The 19,875-nt window shown below is 51.0% G+C and overlaps 1 protein-coding gene across 3 annotated transcripts in view; it reads left to right on the top strand.

The window, feature by feature from the left end:
• Window positions 1-934: 934 nt before the first annotated feature.
• TEAD4 (TEA domain transcription factor 4) overlaps window positions 935-19,875 on the top strand; it is a 66,045-nt gene continuing 47,104 nt past the window's right edge. Inside the window, exon 1 of one of the 3 annotated variants that reach the window (XM_039236334.1) lies at window positions 935-1,189. In XM_039236334.1, coding sequence (XP_039092265.1) covers window positions 1,048-1,189 — 142 coding nt within the window. In that variant the 5' untranslated portion in view covers window positions 935-1,047. The remainder of the gene's footprint in view (window positions 1,190-19,875) is intronic. The other 2 variants (XM_039236333.1, XM_039236332.1) reach the window with 2 other exon arrangements.

A 19,875-nucleotide genomic window follows, 5' to 3' on the forward strand; every position in this document is an offset into this window, starting at 1 on the left:
TCGGGGAGGAGGAACAGAGTCGCGGCCGAGAGAGCGAAGGGAAAGTCCGGGTGCGGGGGAGCGGCGGAGGCCGGGTCCCAGCCGAGGGGTCCGCGCGGCCGCAGCCCGGCCGGGCCCGCCGCGCGCGCCCCTCCCCGCCTCCGCCGGCCCCGCCCCCGCCGGGCCGCCCCCTCCCCCCCGCCGCGCGGTCTCCTCCCCGAGGGGCCGGGGGCAGGGCCGCCCCTCCCTCCGGGTCCCTCCCTCCCTCAGCTGCGCGCATCTCATACCAGCCCTCATTCCGCACATTCCAGGCTTCCTCCTTTCAAACTCCAGGCCAGGGGGCGGGCAGGGCCCGAGCTCCCGGCTCCCGCCGCCCGCGGCCGCGTCCCCCAGGTGAGTGGCGCCCGCCCCGCCGCCGCCGCGCCGCGCGCCCCCAGCCCCCCTGCCCCGCCGGCCCCCTAGGCTGCGTGCGCCGCCGCTCTTTTTTCTCCCCCCCTCGCCCTTCCCGCCCCGGACCTCCTGGCCCGGCCCGCGCCCCCGCTGCCCTCCCTTCCGCCGCCGGCCCCCGAGCTCCCTTCCTCTCGCCCGTTGACTCACTCCTCCAGGAATAGGGAGCTCCCGTGCTTTCCCGTCAGTCCCATTCTGGGAAAACTCCTCCCTCGGCGCGCTCTGCTCCGCTCGGCTCCGCTCGGCTCGGCGCGCCAGCCCCGCGGCGGCGGCGAAGCGGGTGCGGGCCGGCGCGGCGTGGGCTCCGGCCGCCGCCCGCCCTCCTCCCCGCCCGGCCGGTGGCCCGGGCCGCCCCGGGGCCGCGCGCGCTGACCCCTGTCGTCCCGCAGCGCCGTCGCCGCCCCCGGGACCTCGGCGGAGGAGTTGGCGCGCGCGGCGGACCCCGCGGAGCCGGCTCAGCGCCTCCGCCCCCCCACCCGCGTCCCCGCACCCTGGGACCGGTAAGGCTGCGGCGCGGCGCGGGGACTCCAGGACCTCGCCCGAGGGCCGGCGTGGTGCGGGGCGTGAGGAGCTCTCCCGGCACGTGGAGGCGGCGCGGACCTCGGGCCTGGCCGGGGGTGGATGCGCGGGGCTCGCGGGAAGGGGGTCCCGGAAGCCGAAAGGCCCAGCAGCAGAGCCGAGAGCAGCGGCGGTCGGAGAGACCCAGCACCCATGCCTCTTTTCTGCCGGGCCCTTTTCCGACTCGGAAGAGCGAGCCCTGGAGGTAGTGTATTGGCCGGTTTCAACGCTGAGGCTTTCCGAAAGTGTAGAGCCTTCCGCGGGGTCCCCAGCTCCCCGCGACTTGAGAAGCCTGTTGTATTCCGTGGTGGGGACTAGCTCCAGGCAGGGAGGAGAACTCGCAGACCCGAAGCGCACGTCTGCCAGGGACACAGCCTCCGTGCACACGTGTGTAGAGGGGATTCCGGGCACACATGGTGGCTGTCTGACGATTTCGTGTGGCCGCCTCACTATCCCGTCTCCCCGGGTTTGGGTGTAGGTGAGGGTGATATCTGTTCACATGTGACTGACCTGGGCTGCCAGTAGGCGTATTTGTTTGTGTTGAACGTGAGTGCATTTCCACTCGGGAGCCGTGCTGCCTCTCTGGAAGTCTGAGTGTCTCTGAGCCCTTGTGCGATGCCACGTCTCCGCCTGTGCATTTCTCTGCGAAGATGTTGGTTCTGGGCCTGACTGTTCTTCCTGTCCGCATGGCCGTGGGCAAGAGAGCTGGTCTCTGGTGAGGTGTGTAGGGATAATTTGACCGTGGTGCTTGGGAGCGCGGTGCGCGGGCTGCGTGCGCCCTGGAACGGGCAGAGCTGGAAGGAAGATGTGCACACCTGCCTCTTCCAGGCCGCTGGCTCTCTGAGGGAAAGGGGGTCTGTTCTTGCCTGAAACAGTTCAGAGAGCAAGCTGGTAGAAGGCTAGAGGGAGTGACATCTTTGTCTTTCCCTGACGGGACAGGCACGTCCTGGGGATGTTCGTGGGGGCGGATCCCCCACCCCCAGGTAGAGGAAACCTTTTTGAATCTTGAGAGGTGTGTAGCCCTGCTTGTGCTTTTCAAGTTGGCCCAAGGACAAAGAAGAGTGGATGCATACCAGCCTAAACTACTTTCTGCTGGTCCAGCTCTCCCTGGAGCTCCCCAGCAGTCAGATGGAAGAACCCTAATTCTTTACAACTTGCCGGACCACCCTGCGCTTTGCTGTGGGCAGGGAAAGGGGTAACTGGATGCAGGCTTTGGTGCCAGTCTGGGAGGGAGGCGCTGCCTCTGACTTGCTAGTTGACCTGTGGGAAGACCCTTCTGGGTGTCTCAGTTTCCTTACCCCTCCCTTTCTGCTTTGTTCCCCCCCCCCCCCCCAGTTGGAGTTTTCCCATTTGAAATATCTTAGAGGCGGGAGCTGGGTGGGGAGGGAGCCACAGATGTCCAGGAGACTGGCGGAAGTGACATAGCATGTGATGGTGTGGGGAGGGGGACACAGGCAGACCTGGGATCAGAGTTCTTTCCTCCTTCCTACAACAGGGCGATGGGGGCATAATGTTGAGGACGACTTGGAAGGCAGGAACAAGATCCTCTTGGAGGGGTGGGGGGTGGTCGCTGCTCCTCCATGCACCCTGAGGATGCATATGTCCTGGTGGGGGCCACCTCACCCTCTCACTTGACCAGGTGTGTGATTGGGGTCTAAAGGTAGCCTTGATGGAATGGTTAAGGTACAGAGTTGGGGCCGGATATACCTGGGGCAAATCCTGACAGTCACTTACAGCTCTTAAGGCCCTTCGGCTTAGTTTCCTGATGAGTAATCTGGGAGGAGGGGGTGGTTAATTTAGTATCCATCCAGAACGTTTGTTGTGAAAATTCATTGTTTGCTAAGTATCTAGCACAGTGCATGGCACATTCCAGACTCGGCGGCGAGTGTTTCCTAAGCTTATTTCAACATGGAACCTCTTTTTTTTCCTAAGGACTTCTCTGAATACCCTTTGACAAACCCTGCCCTGTTCATTTGTGTTTACTTAGCAAACATGAACTGAGCATTTACCATAGGCCGGGCCCTGCGTGATGTTCGTCATCCTTAGGAACCAAGGTAGCTAGTGGCCCAGGTGGAGGTGGGGGGCAGGGCTTTGTCACGGGACCACAGGGTCTCCCAACACCTTTGTCCCCCCCTTTTTTTTTTTAATTTTTAATCTTTATTTTTGAGAGAGAGAGAGAGAGACAAAGTGTGAGCCGGGGAGGGGCAGAGAGAGGGAGATACAGATTCTGAAGCAGGCTCCAAGCTCTGGGCTGTCAGCACAGAGCTTGATGCGGGGCTTGAACTCAGAACTGCGAGATCATGACCTGAGCCGAAGTCAGATGCTTAACCAACTGAGCCACCCAGGTGCCCCTCCACCACCTTTGTTCTAATTCCAGTTTCGCCTTGACCTCAGGGTGAATCTGCTGAACATTATTGGACACTCTGACCTTAGCCTCTAACTCCCTCATTTTAAAGATGGGGAAACCGAGGCCCCTAGTGGGACAGTAAAGTGCTTAAGATTGCACAACCAGTGAGTCACAGAGCTGGGACTTGAGTCCGTTCTGTTTCCACTGTGCGTTCTGTCTCCTACTCTATGGATCGCAATGCTCAGACCCCCCCTGGCCACCTTCCTATAACAGGTGTGGAGGCTGGAGCTCTGGCTTGGCAATCTCTCCCATCCTGTGGCTCAGACAGGAGACAGAAATTCTCCCCTCCTTCCGAGCAGAAAGCACAGAACTGTGGAATCTGAGAATGCCAACTGTGGAAGGGGTCCTCAAGGGCTTTTTAATGCACCCTCCTTTTCCCTCTCTGGTCCGTACATTACTTAGCCAGGTAGAGAAGTGTCCCCTTATCGTTTCCAATCTCCTGGGATGCAAGTGTCGCAACCTCCCTCCCTCGGCCTCCATTCTGGAGTCTTCTACTGGTGACTGTCACAGAGCAATACCTGTTGCCTAATCTGTGGCTCCTCTCCTCCTTCTGGGTGGAAGTGGAGGACACGGGTCACCAGCTTTGCTCCATTGCCTCTCCTGTGGTGGAGGTCAGTCTGGGGGCAGTGGGAACTTAAGGGCTTGTGAGCGTGGCTTTACCATGCCTGTTCTCGCTTTGCCCCCCATGACCCTTCGTTGGCAGGGGTTGGGAGGACAGCTCCCTTTAAAGCTCTGAAATTGGAGCTGAACAGCTGCTCTCCTGCCCCGCGCCCCCCCTCCCCCCCCCGTTCCCCCAGGGGTTTAACCAGTTCAGGGGCCCAGGTGGAGGTGGGGGCAGGGCTTTGTCACTGGGCAGCACTGTCTCCAACTCTAGAGCTTTGCCCGACCTCTTCTGAAACGACAATTCTCCTGCTTCTGGTTTTCCATTTAGCTATTAGGGAGATTCAGGTCACCTCCTGGGTGACAGGGTCCTGGAGCCTTCAGCTGCTAGCGACTGGATCTTTGGGAACATTTCCGGTGGAACTTCAGTCCCTAAGATAGGTGCCGTGGCCTGTCTGTAATACAGGCCCCTGGAAAGGCCGGAGAATGGGCCCTGTACAGCTCCCTGTAGCGGGGGCTGGCTCCCTCGAGGTGCTGAGGGTAGGCGGGCCCCCTTGGGTGGGGACCTGGCTTCCTTTGACCCAAACTTCATGGGAACAATAGACTTCAGAGGAGTCACCAGGGGCAGGAAGTAGCTGTGCTAAGGCAGGGTGACCCTCCTGCAGGATGGGGTTGCATATCCGGCCGAAAGGAAGGGCAGGGTGTTGGGGGCAGTGCAGAGGGCACTGGGCAGGGCCGATGACACATAGGGTGGGCCTCTCCTTCCAAGGGGGCCCTTGACTCGGTGAAACCTGAGCTGCTCAGAGCCCACTATTTGATGGCGCGCCTGCTTTGTGTCTTACCAGCAAAGGTATCGTGGTGTCTGCCGGCTTTAGCTCATGCCACGCCGGCCCCTCCAGACCATGAATCCCCCTTCCCTTCAAGCCCTTGAGAGGTCTGCGCGAATTGTCCTGGCTCCAATAAAAGGCTAGTTTTGTTTCTTCCTGGCTGGTCTCCATCTTGGCTTTGGGCCTCGAGTAATAGTTGATGAAGGAGGCAATTTGTTCAGTAGGCAGAGCTCCGGGTGGGGAGGCAACAGGCCTGGGTCAGCTGGACAACAGAGAGGGATTTTTTTTTTTTTAGCCGTTTTCAGAGCAAGAGGACAACCAGGGCAGGCATGGGGGGGGGGGGGTGCCTGCTGGAAGCAGGTGGTGGAATGTTCTTGGAGGCAGAACACACTTACCTTGCCTTTATCTCTGTAAAGGAAGAACAGATTGGGCAAGAGGGCTGAGGCAGGCTTTGGGAGAAGTGAGAGGCTGCACTGAGTTACCTTTTGTGAGTTCAGGTGGCCAGCTTCTTAGAGATCAGGTTTTGGGGTCCTGATAGCAGCTTGCGAGAGTGACCACAGAATCACTCTGCGATCTGGGAGGAGCCCTGACAAATGGGAGCGGGGAGATAAGGGTAGCCACATAATAAATGCTGTCCTGTTTTATTTCTTTTTTCTTTTTAATGCTTTATTTATTTCTGAGAGAGAGACAGCGTGAGCAGGGGAGGGTCAGAGAGAGAGGGAGACATAGAATCTGAAACAGGCTCCAGGCTCTGAGCTGGCTGTCAGCACAGAACCTGATGCGGGGCTTGAACCCACGAACCGTGAGATCATGACCTGAGTCAAAGTCGGACGCTTAACTGACTGAGCCACCCAGGCTCCCTGTTCTGTTAAAATTACTACATACTCATTGTATAAAACTTTTATAAATTAAACAGGAAACAATTGTACATGATGCCAGAACTCAGTGGTGAGCACAGTTAATATTTTGGCATATATACCTCCAAATTTGTGTTTATGCAAATAAATCTGTGTATTTTAACATAATTGCAATTGTATTCTAGCTTGATTTTTTTTCCCTACTGAATATTATATAGTGAGTAATGTTCCCTATCATAAAAAATAATTTAAAGCCATAGTTGTAAGGATCTGGATAATATTACCTCATAAGAATATACCTTAATTTTTTTAACTATACACTCCTTAATATTTTAAAAAATTGTGTTCAATTTTTGGTCATTAAAATCACTTGACATTGAGTGATGCTAAATACATATACTTATCTCAAAATGAACTCTAATAGATATGAATGTAAAATCCTGCATTTAAGTTTAGAGCATCAATTATATATGTATAGAGTAGGAACTTACTGTCAATTCTTGTGGAAAAAAAACTTGGGATTTTGGTTTATGAAGCAGGGGAAGGGAAATGAGCATTTATTTTATTTATTAAAACATTTTTAAATGTTTATTTATTTTTGAGTGAGAGAGAGAAAGCACACGTGCACCCATGAGTGGGGGAGGGGCAGAGGGAGACAGACTATGAAGCAGGTTCCAGGCTCTGAGCTGTCAGCACAGACCCCGATGAGGGGCTCGAACCCACGCACGGTGAAATCATGACCCGAGCCAAAGTCAGCCAAAGTCGGACACTTAATAGACTAAGCCACCCAGGTGCCCTGGGAAATGAGCATTTATTTATTAAGTGCTTACCACATGCCAAGCTTTATTCTAGACATTTCTGCCTACATCATTTCATTTAATTTTCATGGCACCTTTGTGAGATAGGGTGTGCTGGTTTGTTTTTGTTTTTTTTAATTTAAAAGAATTTTATTTTCAAAAAAATTTTTAAATCTTTATTTTTGACAGAGAGAGGGACAGAGTATGAGCTGGGGAGGAACAGAGAGAGAGGGAGACACAGAATCCAAAGCAGGCTCCAGGCTCTGAGCTGTCAGCACAGAGCCCAATGTGGGGCTCGAACTCACCAACTGCAAGTTCATGACCTGAGACTAAGTCATATGCTTAACCAACTGAGCCACTGAGGTGCCCCTTTAATTTTTATTTTTAAGTAATCTCTGCACCCAACATGAGGCTTGAACTCACAACGTCGAAATCAAGAATCACAGGCTCTACTGACTAAGCCAGCCAGATGCCCTGTTATTATTTTTTTTAATGTTTATTTATTTTTGAGAGAGAGACACACACAGTGTGAGCAGGGAAGGGACAGAGAGAGAGAGGGAGACATAGAATCTGGAGCAGGCTCTAGGCTCTGAGCTGTCAGTACAGAGCTCGACATGGGGCCTGAACTCCTGAGCCGTGAGATCATGAGCTGAGCAGAAGTCGGATGCTTAATGAATTGAGCCACCCAGGCGGCTCTTTTTTAATGTTTATTTATTTATTTTAGAGAGAGATTGAGAGAGTGCAGGAGAGGGGCAGAGAGAGAGAATCCAAAGCAGGCTCTGCACTGTTAGTTTGGAGCTTGAGGTGGGGCTCAAACTCATGAACTGTCAGATGATGGATTCAAGCAGAAATCAAGAGTCAGACCTATAATGGACTGAGCCACTCAGGTGCTCCCTTTTTTTTTTTTTTTTTTTTTTAAACCTTTGCTTTACAAAAGAGGAGAAAAGTTACCCAGATTGAGTACCCAATTACCCAGCTGGGATTGGAGTTTGAACCTAGGTCAACCTGATTCTTCCCATCACCCTGTTAAACCCTGAGGCTGTGTGGGCTAGTGGAGTGGTGGGGTCTGCATCAAGGAAAACCTTAGTCTGCTAGGCTCCGTGGTGCTCTGGCCACACTGAGAGCCCTGTCTGGTTTTGGAGGGTAGATACACTCTGACTTATTCAGTACTGAGCTTGCAGATATTGTGAGTGTCTTAGAGGGGAGATGGGGGGTGGAGGGGTTTGGAACCTTGCAGTCCTCAAGGTGCTGCCATTTCTCATTGCCAGAAGGCAGTCCCTCTTTGCAGCAATAGCAGATCAGGTCCAAGAGATCTGAAGTCAGTTTCACTCTGTAGTACAACATAGATGTACGTAGAATTTTGTGATGTAGAACGATGTAGGTAGAACTTGCCAGGGCTGCTTTGGAGGAGATTTCTTCAGTGGGTGGGAGATTGCACCAGATGACCTCTAGGGCTTCTGCTTCCTCCTCGTGGTCCTGAGCCTCAGTTTCTCTATATGCAGCAGGTGGGGATTGCCCATGGTGATGAGCACCTTGACCTTCTGGGATTCCTGCTGGAAGGAGGTAAAGATAAGCTGTCTCCAGAGCTGGAATCAAGGTTGAGAGATGTGGGGTGGGAAGGGTCAGTCCCAGCAGTTGGAGGAGACAGGATGGGGAGAGGTGGGAGTTACGGCCTAGCTCCCCTCACCTTTGGACAAGCTGAATGAGCACGTGTTAGGGACAGGCTGCACCCCTGAGGTTGGGGCAGGGGAATATGAGCACAGCATGGGGTAGTGGCTATAAGCACAGACTCCAGACCCGGACCGCCTGCTAGAAATACAACGTAAGCCAGATTCATAATTTTATGTTCTCTTGGAGCCACTTTTACAAAGTAAAAGAGAATTGGTAAAATGAATTCTAATAATATGTTCTGTTTTTTTGTTTCTTTTTTTTTAAAATTTTTAATGTTTGTTTATTTTTGAGACAGAGAGAGAGGGAGACCCAGAATCTGAAACAGGCTCCAGACTCTGAGCTGTCAGCACAGAACTCGATGTGGGGCTTGAACTCACAAACCACGAGATCATGACCTGAGCCGAAGTCGGACACTCAACTGACTGAGCTTGCTAGGGGCGCCCCTAATATGTTCTATTAAACAGTTATGTCTTGGGGCACCTGGGTGGCTTAGTCGGTTAAACGTCCAACTTTGGCTCAGGTCATGATCTTGGTGCATGGGTTCTAACCCCACATAGGGCTCTGTGCTGACAGCTCAGAGCCTGGAGCCTGCTTCCAATTCTGTGTCTCTCTATTATTATCCTACTTGCTCTCTCTCTCTCTCTCTCAAAAATAAATAAATATTTAAAAATTTTTTTAAAAAGTTAAACAACTATGTCTAAAATATAGTTTAAATGTGCCATCAATAGTGAAAAAATATTAATGAGACAATTTCCATTTCTTTCCTACAAAGTGTTTGGATTCCAGCGTGCATTTTACACTTAAGAGCACATCTCAATTTGGAGTAGCTGCTCTTCAAGTGCTGAGTGACCACGTGTGGCTAGTGGCTCATGTTTAGACAGAATAGCATTACAGCCAGCCTGCCTGGGTTTGAATCCCTTTTCTGCCACTTATATCAAGCTGTGTGGCTTTGAACAGTCATCTAACTGCAAAGTATCTTATTCTCCTCTTTTGCAAAATGAGGAAAATAATATTAATAGGACAAACCTTTTGTTGATATGAAGATTGCATTAGTTAGTATTTGTAATATACTTAGCTTTTTTTTTTTTTTTTTTTGCCTGGCATATACTAAATACCATCTAAGTGTTTACCAAATAAATGACCCATAAATTGCCCTTAAACTCTGGAGGGAGAAGCCAGCAATACTCTGGGAAAAACCCAATCCTGGAGTGTCCCTATATGTTACTGGTAGGCTGTGCCTATACCTGGAAGTTCTACAAAATGAAATTGCCTTCAGATCAGATGGACCTCATGTACTATTGCTGCAAAGAGGTCCTGTCTTCTGGAAGTGAGAAGAAATTGGCAGTACCCGTATGATAAGACAGGCTCCCATCCTTCGACAGGTATGTCCTGAGCATCTGTCCTGCTTGGGGCTTGGAAATGTGCTGGGTGGTGTGGAAGAAACAAAAGCGTCCCCCAAATGCTCCATCGTAAATTTCATGACCTCATGTTGGAATGGGGGTGAGGTCGCTTCCAGCACTTGGAGGGTTAAGCCGTAGTCTTGCTGCTTATGCAGGAGAGAAGGCAGAGCTGTATTGGTGGCTTTCGTACCCTCCTCAGGACGCTGCCGGCTTGCCTCTCTTGGCATCAGCCCCCTCCGCCTGCACGTGTCCTCAGACAGCCTGCAGTGGTCACAGAGCACCCACTGTGTGCCTGGCACTGTGCCAGGGGCACTGGGGGAGATGGGGAATGGAAGACCTGGTCCGTGTCCTCGAGGGGCTTGGGATCCTGCAGGGGAGGTGGACTGAATAGTGAATACTGAACACCTGCAAGATTAAAGAAGGGCTAGTTGGAAGCATGAACTAGTGCCGAGCGGGTGCCTGGTAAAGGTGATTCATTCTGATGGGGCTGGGAGGAGTCAGGGAAGGCTTCTCAGAGGAGGAGGCACTTGAGCTGACTTTGAAGGATGGGTAGAGTTTTGATAGCTGCGCATGCGCGCACGTGCGTGTGCGTGTGTATGTGTGTGAGAGAGAGAGAGAGAGAAACAGGTAGAGAGGGAGAAATATAGGTGAGAGGACAGAAAATAGCGATTTCAGGGTCATGGTCATGAAATAATTAGAGGAGTGGAAACAGGGGAGCTTTATGAGTAAGGTGGATTTGAGCCAGGTCCTCTGGGCAGAAAAAGAAGGAGCTTTAAAAAATTTATTTTTAAATTCACATACGGCAAAGTTGACTCTTCTTGGCATACGGTTCTGTGGGTTTTGATAAATGCAAAGCATTGGGATTCCCCACCATGGTCAGGATACAGAAGGGCTCCATCCCCTCCAAAAGATGTCCTCACACTGCCCCCCTTTGCGGGCTGTGCATCTGCGTCTCCCCTCCCCCGCCGGGCCTGCCGTCTGAGAACATGGAGCTGTCCACTCTTGTCTTTGTGCCTTTTCGGGAATATCAGACGGATAATCACACAGTATGGGGCTTTTGCGTCTGTTTTTCACTCAGTATGATACCTCGATTCATACCGTTGTGTGCATCAATAGTTTGTTCCTTTTTATTGCCGTGTAGTATTCCATTATATGGACACACTGCAGCGTGTTTATCCATTCACTTTTTTCTTGTTTCCAGCCTCTGTTGATTTTGAATAAAGCTGCTGTCGGCATTTGTGTACAGGTTTTTGTGTGAACAAAGGCTTTCCTTTCTCTTGGATCAACACCTGGGAGAGGGATTATTGGGTCACGTGGTAGTATATGTGCAGTGGTTTAAGAAGCTGCCAAACTGTGTGCCAAAGTATGCCCTTTGCCTTTCTATCAGCAAAGCAGGAGAGTTCTGTTGCTCCGTATCTTCAACAGCATTTGGTCTTGTCGACTTTGTTTTTGTCTTGACATTCTGATAGGTGTGTCGTAGTAGCTCATCGGAGTCTTAATTTGCATTTCCTTAAAAAAATTTTTTTTAATGTTTTATTTATTCCTGAGAGAGAGAGAGAGGCAGCATGAGCAGGGGAGAGTCAGAGAGAGAGGGAGACACAGAATCTGAAGCAGGCTCCAGGCTCTGAGCTAGCTGTCAGTACAGAGCCCGACGCGGGGCTCGAACCCACGAACCGTGGGATCATGACCTGAGCTGAAGTCGGACGCTTAACCGACTGAGCCCCCTAGGTGCCCCTTAATTTGCATTTCCTTAAAACTAAGGATGTTGAACTTTTTTGGGGTGCTTAATTTGCCATTTATACAACTTCTTTGATGAAATGTCTACCAAATCTTTTGCCTGTTTCTCCTTTTGATGGTTCTGTTTTGAGAGCTCATTAATATTCTGGATAGAAGTCCCTTGTCAAATGTGTGATTTACAAATTTTTGGAGAAAATTCATTTAAGGAGAGAATCTCCGAAAGAAGATGGTGCGTGTGAGGGACTCTGAAAGCAAGGAAAGAGTTTGATGCCCTGAGCGTTGGCCTTCTTCAGAGGCAGAGGTGAGGCCCAGAGGGCATAGAGGGCAGAATGATGTAGGAAGAGGAAAGGAGGAAGGAACAGGGCCTTCTCTGGAGTTCTGTTCCTGGCTTAGTACCTGACGTGGAGTCTACTTCTGAATAGGAGGTGCAGGTGGCTTCTTAGTTTGTAGGTACCTTCCCTGACTGGCTCCTCCTGGCCCCTGGCTCACGCTGGGCCGGCCCCATCCAGAACAACAAACGCTTGTGCCCAGTCTGGGTACCAACCATTTACATGGCCTTGTTTCCAAGCTGGATGGCCACTGCATTCTGGAATGGGAGGTGGAATGATTACTGGGCCCGCAGGGGTAAGCCACCGGCTAGGAGCGTGGCTGGTGCAAGAGAGAATCAGTGCAGTGAGTTTTCTGGGTCAGTCTGGGTTCTCCATGATGGTGACCTCAGCCTAAGGTGAGGGCTTTGGGCCATTAGAATCCCCAGAGCCTTGTGATCAGCATCTCTGTCCCTGACCCGGCAGAGTGGCTCTGAGACAGAACATTTCTATGAAAGATGACCAAGGTACATAGATGCCACCTCTTGCCTCTTGTCCAAGTCCAGTCCAACCTGCCCCTTGCTTTTGTATGGTACTTACTGTCCAAGTGCTAGAGCCTTCATTCTTCCCAGGGGCAGGCTTTTTCCAGAGATGTACACCTTTTCCAGAGGCCCACAGGTGGGGAGTGGGGCAGAGCTGAAGACGGGTGCTGCTTTCCCGCAGCTGCTGAGGCTGGCTGCCTGGCTACCTCTATGGCCCTATAGGCTCCCCGTGGCTCCCTGATGCTCTGGACCCTGGAGGGCTGCTCCCCAGCACTGCGAGCTCCTGCCTGGGCTAGGTGTGCACCCAGAGTCCCTACCCTCGGTGCCTTGTGCTGCTTGAGGGCCCAGTGTGGCACACCCTCGGGTCCTGGCAGGGTGAGGTACAACATGTGTGTCTTTGGCAAAACAGCTGATTGGGGCAAACCCACCCAAAGCTGGGCAAAGCAAGCGTTTGTTGAGCAGCACACTGGGCTCTTGTACGGACACTGGTTGTGCCAGTGCCCAGGGAGAGTCAGTCTTTGATAGGATTCAGTGGCAAGTCTGTTAGGCGGAGACTCTCCAGCTCTGGGGTCTACTTTGAGATCTGAATTTTCTCTCTCTCTTTCTTTCTTTCTTTCTTTCTTTCTTTCTTTCTTTCTTTCTTTCTTTCTTTCTTTCCTTCTTTCCTTCCTTCCTTCCTTCCTTCCTTCCTTCCTTCCTTCCTTCCTTCCTTCCTTCCTTCCTTCCTTCCTTCCTTCCTTCATGTTTATTTTTGAGAGAGAGAGAGAGAACAGGGGAGGGGAAGAGAGAGAGAGAGACGGAGACACAGAACTCGAAGCAGGCTCCAGGCTCTGAGCTGTCAGCACAGAGCCCAAGGCGAGGCTCAAACTCACAAGCCTTGAGATCATGACATGTGCCACAGTTGGACACTGAACTGACTGAGCCACCCAGATGCCCTGGTCTAAATTCTCAGAGGACAGGCCTATTTAAGGTGACGTCAGCTAGTTTGGTTCAGTACTTTTGCCTCTCGAGAACCTTCCTGACCTTTGCTTTATTTTAGAATCCTGAAGAAAGGCCCCAAGGAGAAAGAAGTGCAAGTCTTACTCTTCTTATCTTAAAAGAAAAAGGGGGGGGTGGTGCCAGTGCCTGGGTGGTGGCTCAGTTGGTTAAGGGTCGTCCAACTCTTGATTTTGGCTCAGGTCATGATCTTATGGTTCATGAGAGTTTGAGCTCCATGTTGGGCTCCATGCTGTCAGCATGGAGCTTGCTTGGGATTCTCTCTCTCCCTTTCTGTCCCTCCTTCTCTGTCTCTGTCTCTGTCTCTCGCTGCCCCTCCTCCACTTACTCACTCTCTCAAATAGATATACTTAAAAAAATAAACTAATAGCCTAACCTCCCCCATTCCTTTATTTGTATTTTTATTATTATTTAAAAATTTTTTAAGTTTATTTATTTGTTTTGAGAGAGAGAGAGTAGGGGAAGGGCAGAGAGAGAGGGAGAGAGAATCCCAAGCAGGTTTTGTGCTGTCACTGCAGAGCTCAGTGTTGGGCTCAAACTCACGAACCATGGGCTCATGACCTGAGCCGAAACCAAGAGTTGGATGCTCAACCGACTGAGCCACCCAGGCACCCATGTATCATTATTATTTTCAAGCAGTTTCGGGATTACAGAAAAAGTGAGCAGAAAGTACAGAGTTTCTTCCCTTCTCCTCTTACTCATATTATTGACATATCTTGTACTGGTGCAACATATTTTTTACATTGATGAGCCAGTACTGATACGTTATTATGAACTCAAGTCCATAGTTCACATTGAGGTTCACTCTTTGTGTGTGCTTTCTGTGGGTTCTGACAGGTGGATGTCCTCTCTGCACTATTATAGAATTATACAGAATAGTCTCACTGCCCTAAACCGCCCCTGTGTTCCACATACCCCTCAGGGTTGCCTTTTCCGGAATGTCCTGTGGTTGTGATCATACAGTATGCGTGTAGCCTTTTCAGATTGACTTTTGCTTAGCAATATGATTCCTCTGTGTCTTTTGGTAAGTTGATAGCTCATTTCTTTTTATCGCTGAATGATATTCCACTTCCCCACCTTTTCTTTGTGTGGGTGGGGACACCGAGGTCCAGATGGGGGAAGCGGGTCCGTGGCAAGGCTGAGCTTGGAGCAAGGTTTGCCTTCCTTCAAGAACCTGTTTGGCGGAAGGCCTTCTGTGCAGGCACTGTTGCAGGGACCTAAAGCCCCATCACCGCGTCACCAGCCCCTTGAGTAGCTCAGGGGCCGGTGCTGGGGGAGGGGTGGGGAGTAGAGGCCTGCGGCTACCCACTTGCTGTGACCCACTTCCTGGATGTGTTAGGGCCAGGCCCACAGACACCCACGTCCCTGGCTGCTTGGAAGGGGTGGCCGGGGCAGCATCCCAGGTTGAGTTCCTGGGAAGCTGGATCCCTGTCCTTATTTACCCTGCTGCACCCGCCTGCGGAATGGGTAGAGCCTGTGCTCCCCAATGGGGCTGAGGATTTGGGGCTGTATCTGCTTATCTGCCCCTCCCTGTTGAGGCTGCTCCCACCCGCCTGCTTCCTCTTCACTTCCCTCCTCCAGTGCCCCTCATCCCTCCTGCCTCTCTCTTCACTGCGTCCCAGAGAAACTCTTCATCCTGGTTCTTGGCCCCCCATCGCCATCTTGCCAAGAACCCCAAATGTTTGAGGAGCCCTCTCGAGAGCCAGCTTCCATGCCCGCACATTGTGGACACGATTGAACGCAATCCTCGCAACAGTGTCATGAGGAGGTAACTGTATTACCACTGGAATATTTTCAGAGGGACACGCTCAGAGAGGTCGAGCAGCCTGCTTGGGGACACTGGGCAGTTGGAGGCCCGGCCGGGATCTGAGCCGTGGCCCTGGCTCCAGAGCCCCAGCAGGCACCCCGCTCCTGGCCTGGTGGGTTGGCCTTCAGTGAGTGCTCCCTTCCATGCGCGCTCATGCCGTGGGATGGTGGGTGTAATCCTCTGCCCTTTTCCTCACCCTTCCCCACTCCTGTTCCGCCGGGGAACAAGGTGTGATCGGTGTCTTCACACTGAACCAGTCAGTGAGGATGGTGGTTCACACACCGCGCTGCGCTCCAGTCTCTCTACCCGTTTTGTCTCAGTCCTTCATCTCTGCCAGGCCAGTCTCCTCACCCCTGTTTGAGAGATCAGGAAACAAGCTTTGGGGAGGTGACGTAAGTTCCCGATCGGCTGCACAGCTGGTAAGAGGGAGGTTTTCGTTCAGGTGGTACGACTCTGAAGCTGCTCCCCAGTGGACCAGGCTGGTGCCATGCTTTCCCCAGGGCCTTGTGTGTGTGTTGCAGGGGAAGCGGCGCTCCTCAGCGCTAGGGGGGCTGTTCCTGGGGTACAACCTGGGGGACACCCAGGTTTTGTGCAGTTTTATTATTTTTATAATAAAAATATGATATGTATTCATTATTTCAGACCTCAGCAAGCCCTGGCCAGCCTCCGAAAGTCACACTGGGGCCAGTTCTTTTCAGCTGAGTGTAAGACTAAGAAATGCAGGTCCAGTTCTTCGCTAGGTTGTTTTCTCCTCCTCTGTTCCCTCTCCATCCTTTCCCTCCCTAGGGACTCCCCACCTATGACCCCAAATGCTGCTGTCTTGTCTCTTTCACTTCTAGCTATAACTAGGCCCTTTTCCTGTGTCTCCTGTATATTGGGTCCAGGTCTCCAGAAGTGTCTCCTAATCCCCTTCTCTGTCCTCATCTTTTTCCCTTCTGTCTCCCGATGCGCTTAAAAAATGGTTGTAAAATTGGTGGAATTGTCATTTTGTGACTGGCTTATTTCACTTAACGTTGTCAAGGTTCATTCGTGTTGTAAACTGTGTCAGTATTTTATTCCTTTTTTAAGGCTAAATAATATTCCACTGTATGGATATGCCACATTTTGTTTGTCCATCCATCTGTTTGGGTTGTTTCTACCTTTTGATGTTTCTTCTATCTTCACTAGATGTGGTATTCCCAAGGCCTTGAGAAGAGCATCTATTAAAATCCTACCCACTCCCCTTAAGATATTCATCTATAATTGTTTAATCTGTTACCCTCCATGGGTACACCTGATTCTTATTAGGTCCCTATGAGCATCTAATGCAGTGTTTTCAACTATTTAATTCATAGACTTTGTTTTTTGTATGTTTCTGTTCAAAGACACCTTATTGAATATATGTTACTGATTTGGGATGCCTGGGTGGCTTAGTCAGTTAAGCATCTGACTTTGGCTCAGGGAATGATCTCACGGCTTGTGAGTTCGAGCCCCATGTTGGGCTCTGTGCTGATAGCTTGGAACTTGGAGCCTGTTTCAGATTCTGTGTCTCCCTCTCTCCCCTCCCTTCCCCTGCTCATGCTCTGTCTCTCTCAAAAATAAATAAGCATTAAAAAAATTAGGAAAATATGTTACAGATTTATTACCATTGAACTCACAGCCCTAGCAGTATTAGTCACGCCTGAGTGAAGCTTATCAACTCACTTGTCTTCCCTGCAGGGCACAGAGCAGTCTTCCTGCACATAGGAACCCTAACCAGCACTGCAGCACTGTACTTGGGGCCATGGCAAACTGTGAAAACAGTAGCAAAAAGCATAACATTGCAAAAAAAAAAAAAAAAAAAAAAAGTGGTGCTGAATAGACAGTGAAAGGGGCACTTGTGGACAATGTGAGAGCTGGGGCCAGAAAGCAGAGTGCAGCCTTGTTCGACCTTAGGTGGGAACGTGTGTGACGATAACTCACATTTTTGGCTCTGCAGAGCATGTGCATATCTGCAAATAACCACAGAAGCACTACAGGTATTGATGTAGGAATTATAGATTTTAGTAAGTAGCCGGATTTGCAAATACAGAATTTTTGAATGTTCTGTGAATAATAAGAATATTCACGGGAACTCTGGACCCCTGCACCCACTAGGCTGAATGATGTTGAGGGAAGGACTATGTCATTTGTGACCTTGTACTCAATGCCTGGCATATAGTAGTTGCTCAGTACACAGTTTTGAATGAATCAATGAAAGACTCAAAGGGCTAAAGCCCTTATGGGGAGTGAAAAACAGGAAGGAGCGATCTTTCTGGCTGAGGAACCTGCTTACCCACCTGTGGGTCACCTGCTGCCCTCCTTCCTAGGAGCCAACTCTCTCCTCTTTGAGAGGCATCCAGGTGATGGTCATGGCAGTTGCACTTGTGTGGCAAGAAAGCACGGGGCTGAGCTTTGGACTGAGTTCTAGTCCAAGTTTTTTTTTTAAATTAATTAATTAATTAATTAATTTTTTCAGAGAGAGAGCAAACAGGAGAGGGACAGAGAGAGAGAGAGAGAGAGAGAGACAGAATCCGAAGACAGCTCCAGGCTCTGAGCTAGCTGTCGGCACAGAGCCCGGCGTGGGGCTCAGACCCACAAACCGAGAGATCATGACCCAAGCCGATATCGGACACTCAACTGACTGAGCCACCCAGGCGCCCCAGTTCTAGTCCCAGTTTTAATGAGCCGTGGGGCCTTTTGGCAAGTTGTTTTACCTCTTAGGGCCCTAGTCTATGTACCTGTAAGGTGGAGGGCAACTTTCTCTTCTGGGGTTTTCTTCACTCACACAAACCTTGGAATGCCCACCTCTCCCAGCTGGGACATTGCCAGAGGCTGTGGGGGTTGTGGGGGCCCATACGTCTCTAGCTCCCCTTAGCTGGTCCATCCTAGGGCTGGTACCTGTCCCTGTTACTCTTCACATCTAACTTAAATCCCACATGCTGTAGAATCAGACCACTTCTGCCTCCTGTTCATCAAACTGTTGGCAGAGTTCCAGGCAGCATTGTGGTGGGCAGGAGGCCGCTTGGAGGGGGAGGGACTGAGCCTCGCCACTTAGAGCTTTGGGGCTTGGGCGCAGCACTGCAGTCAGGGGGCCCCAGCATCATCATCTGAAGTGAGTGGTACCAGCCTCCTCACAGAGGTGTTGGGCGGATTGGAGGAGATATTCTAGTCAAGTGCTTAGCCCAGTGCCAGGCACAGAGTGGGTATGTAAAAATGGTACCTTCTAGTCTTAATATGAAAATCGTTCTTTCTTTGGTGAGCAGAATGTCTGTCCCTCAGTGTCCTGGTGCTTTCTTCACTGCTGGGCTTCCCTGCCGCGAGGGTTGGGCCACCTGAACAAGTCCTGCGGTTCATCTGCCCAGTGCATGGGGGCCGTGCACTAGAGGAGGAGCAGCCCTGTGTGTTGGGGAGGTGGGCCTCCCCGCCAAGGCTCAGCCCTGCCTGGAGGATGGGTTCTCTCTTCCTCCTTCCATCTCCCAGCGTCTGCCGTTAAACTAAGCAGCCAGTCTTCTGGGCACCTTGGGGGATGTAAACTTGCCCTGTTCCTGAGACATTGCAGGCTATTGATGGTAAAGAAGACATCAACTAGAATCAGGGCAGAGACCTCTGAGGAGGCCCAGTGAGTAGTGCAGACCTAAGGCCTATGTGGGTGGGGCTGGAGGCTGTGGCGGGCCCTGGCTTGAGCTGTGAGTCTACCTGATTCCTCGGAAGCTGTTCCCCCTCTGTAGCAGTTAGCCTCCCCCACTCCCCATGTAAAGTATAAGTTCCCTGAGGACCCAAGCCCATTTCTCCAGAGCTGAGTCCCCCAAATAGGTGCTCAGGTGATTTTTAAAAAATGTATTTTTGTTTTTTTAGATTTCAGCTTTATTGAGGTATATAACTGACTTAAAAATGTAAGGTGTTTTAAGTGTGCATTGTGGTGATTTGATATTCAGACACATTGTGAAAGGATCCCCCCCAATCTAGTTAATTAACACATCTGTCACCTCATGTCTTTCTTTTTGGTAAGAACATTTAAGCTCTATTCTCAGCAACTTTCAATGATACAATACAGTGTTATCAGCTATAGTCACCACATTCTACACTAGATCCTCAGACCTTATTCAGCTTGTAGTTGAACCACCTCCCCCCACTTCTCCCACCCTCAGCAGATGGTTATTAATGGACTGGTGTCAGGAAGGAGGCCCACCCTAAGCAGGAAGACATTGTGAGTAAACTCGGGGTTCAGGGGTTGGTTGCTAAGGGGGCTGGAGGGAAGAGTGGGAATGAGTCTGGGTCTGCTGTTCCTGATTTCCCTTCCTGTTCTTACTAAGAAATGAGGTCAGGGCAGGGAAGGCTTAGAGACCTACCCCAACGCCCCAAGTCAGGGAGTTTGCACAGAGCTCTGTATCGTGTACTTGTGCTTCAGTGTGTGGAACACCGTTTGGCACGTGTACAGCTGGGCCCAACCTCCAGAGTCTAGTCCAGTGGCAACAGCCGAGGTAATGATGGGAGGACTCGGTTTTGTCTCTGCTCTGAAATGTATTGATGTGAAGGATCCACATTCTATCCAACATAGATGTTCTATAACCACAACTATGGTGGATTGGACAAAGGACCTGGGGTTCAGAGACGTAACTCCACTGACCTTGGTTACCAAGCCTTGCAGCTAAGCCCACCAGCCTGAAGAAGGACTCATGTTTTCAGATTGAGGCAGAAGGTGACTAAATTACTTTAGTTACTCCCTCTGCTTCCTCTAACTTTATACTTCTGAGACTTATATAGTGGGAGATTGGGATGGTTCTTCTGCAAGGAAATCCCATTTTTTCTTTCCTCTCAGTTCTCAGTTAAGTTGGGATGAAGGTGGGCCTCAAGAGAGAAGCATCGGAGTAAGAGCTGAGGCATCTGTGTGCAGGATGTCAGGGCCCACAGGTCATGAGGACCCTCATGGAGCTGGAACCTTTAG

This window comes from Hyaena hyaena, unplaced genomic scaffold (assembly GCF_003009895.1).
Source record: "Hyaena hyaena isolate Hyena2069 unplaced genomic scaffold, ASM300989v1 scaffold_108, whole genome shotgun sequence".
NCBI lineage: Eukaryota > Metazoa > Chordata > Mammalia > Carnivora > Hyaenidae > Hyaena > Hyaena hyaena.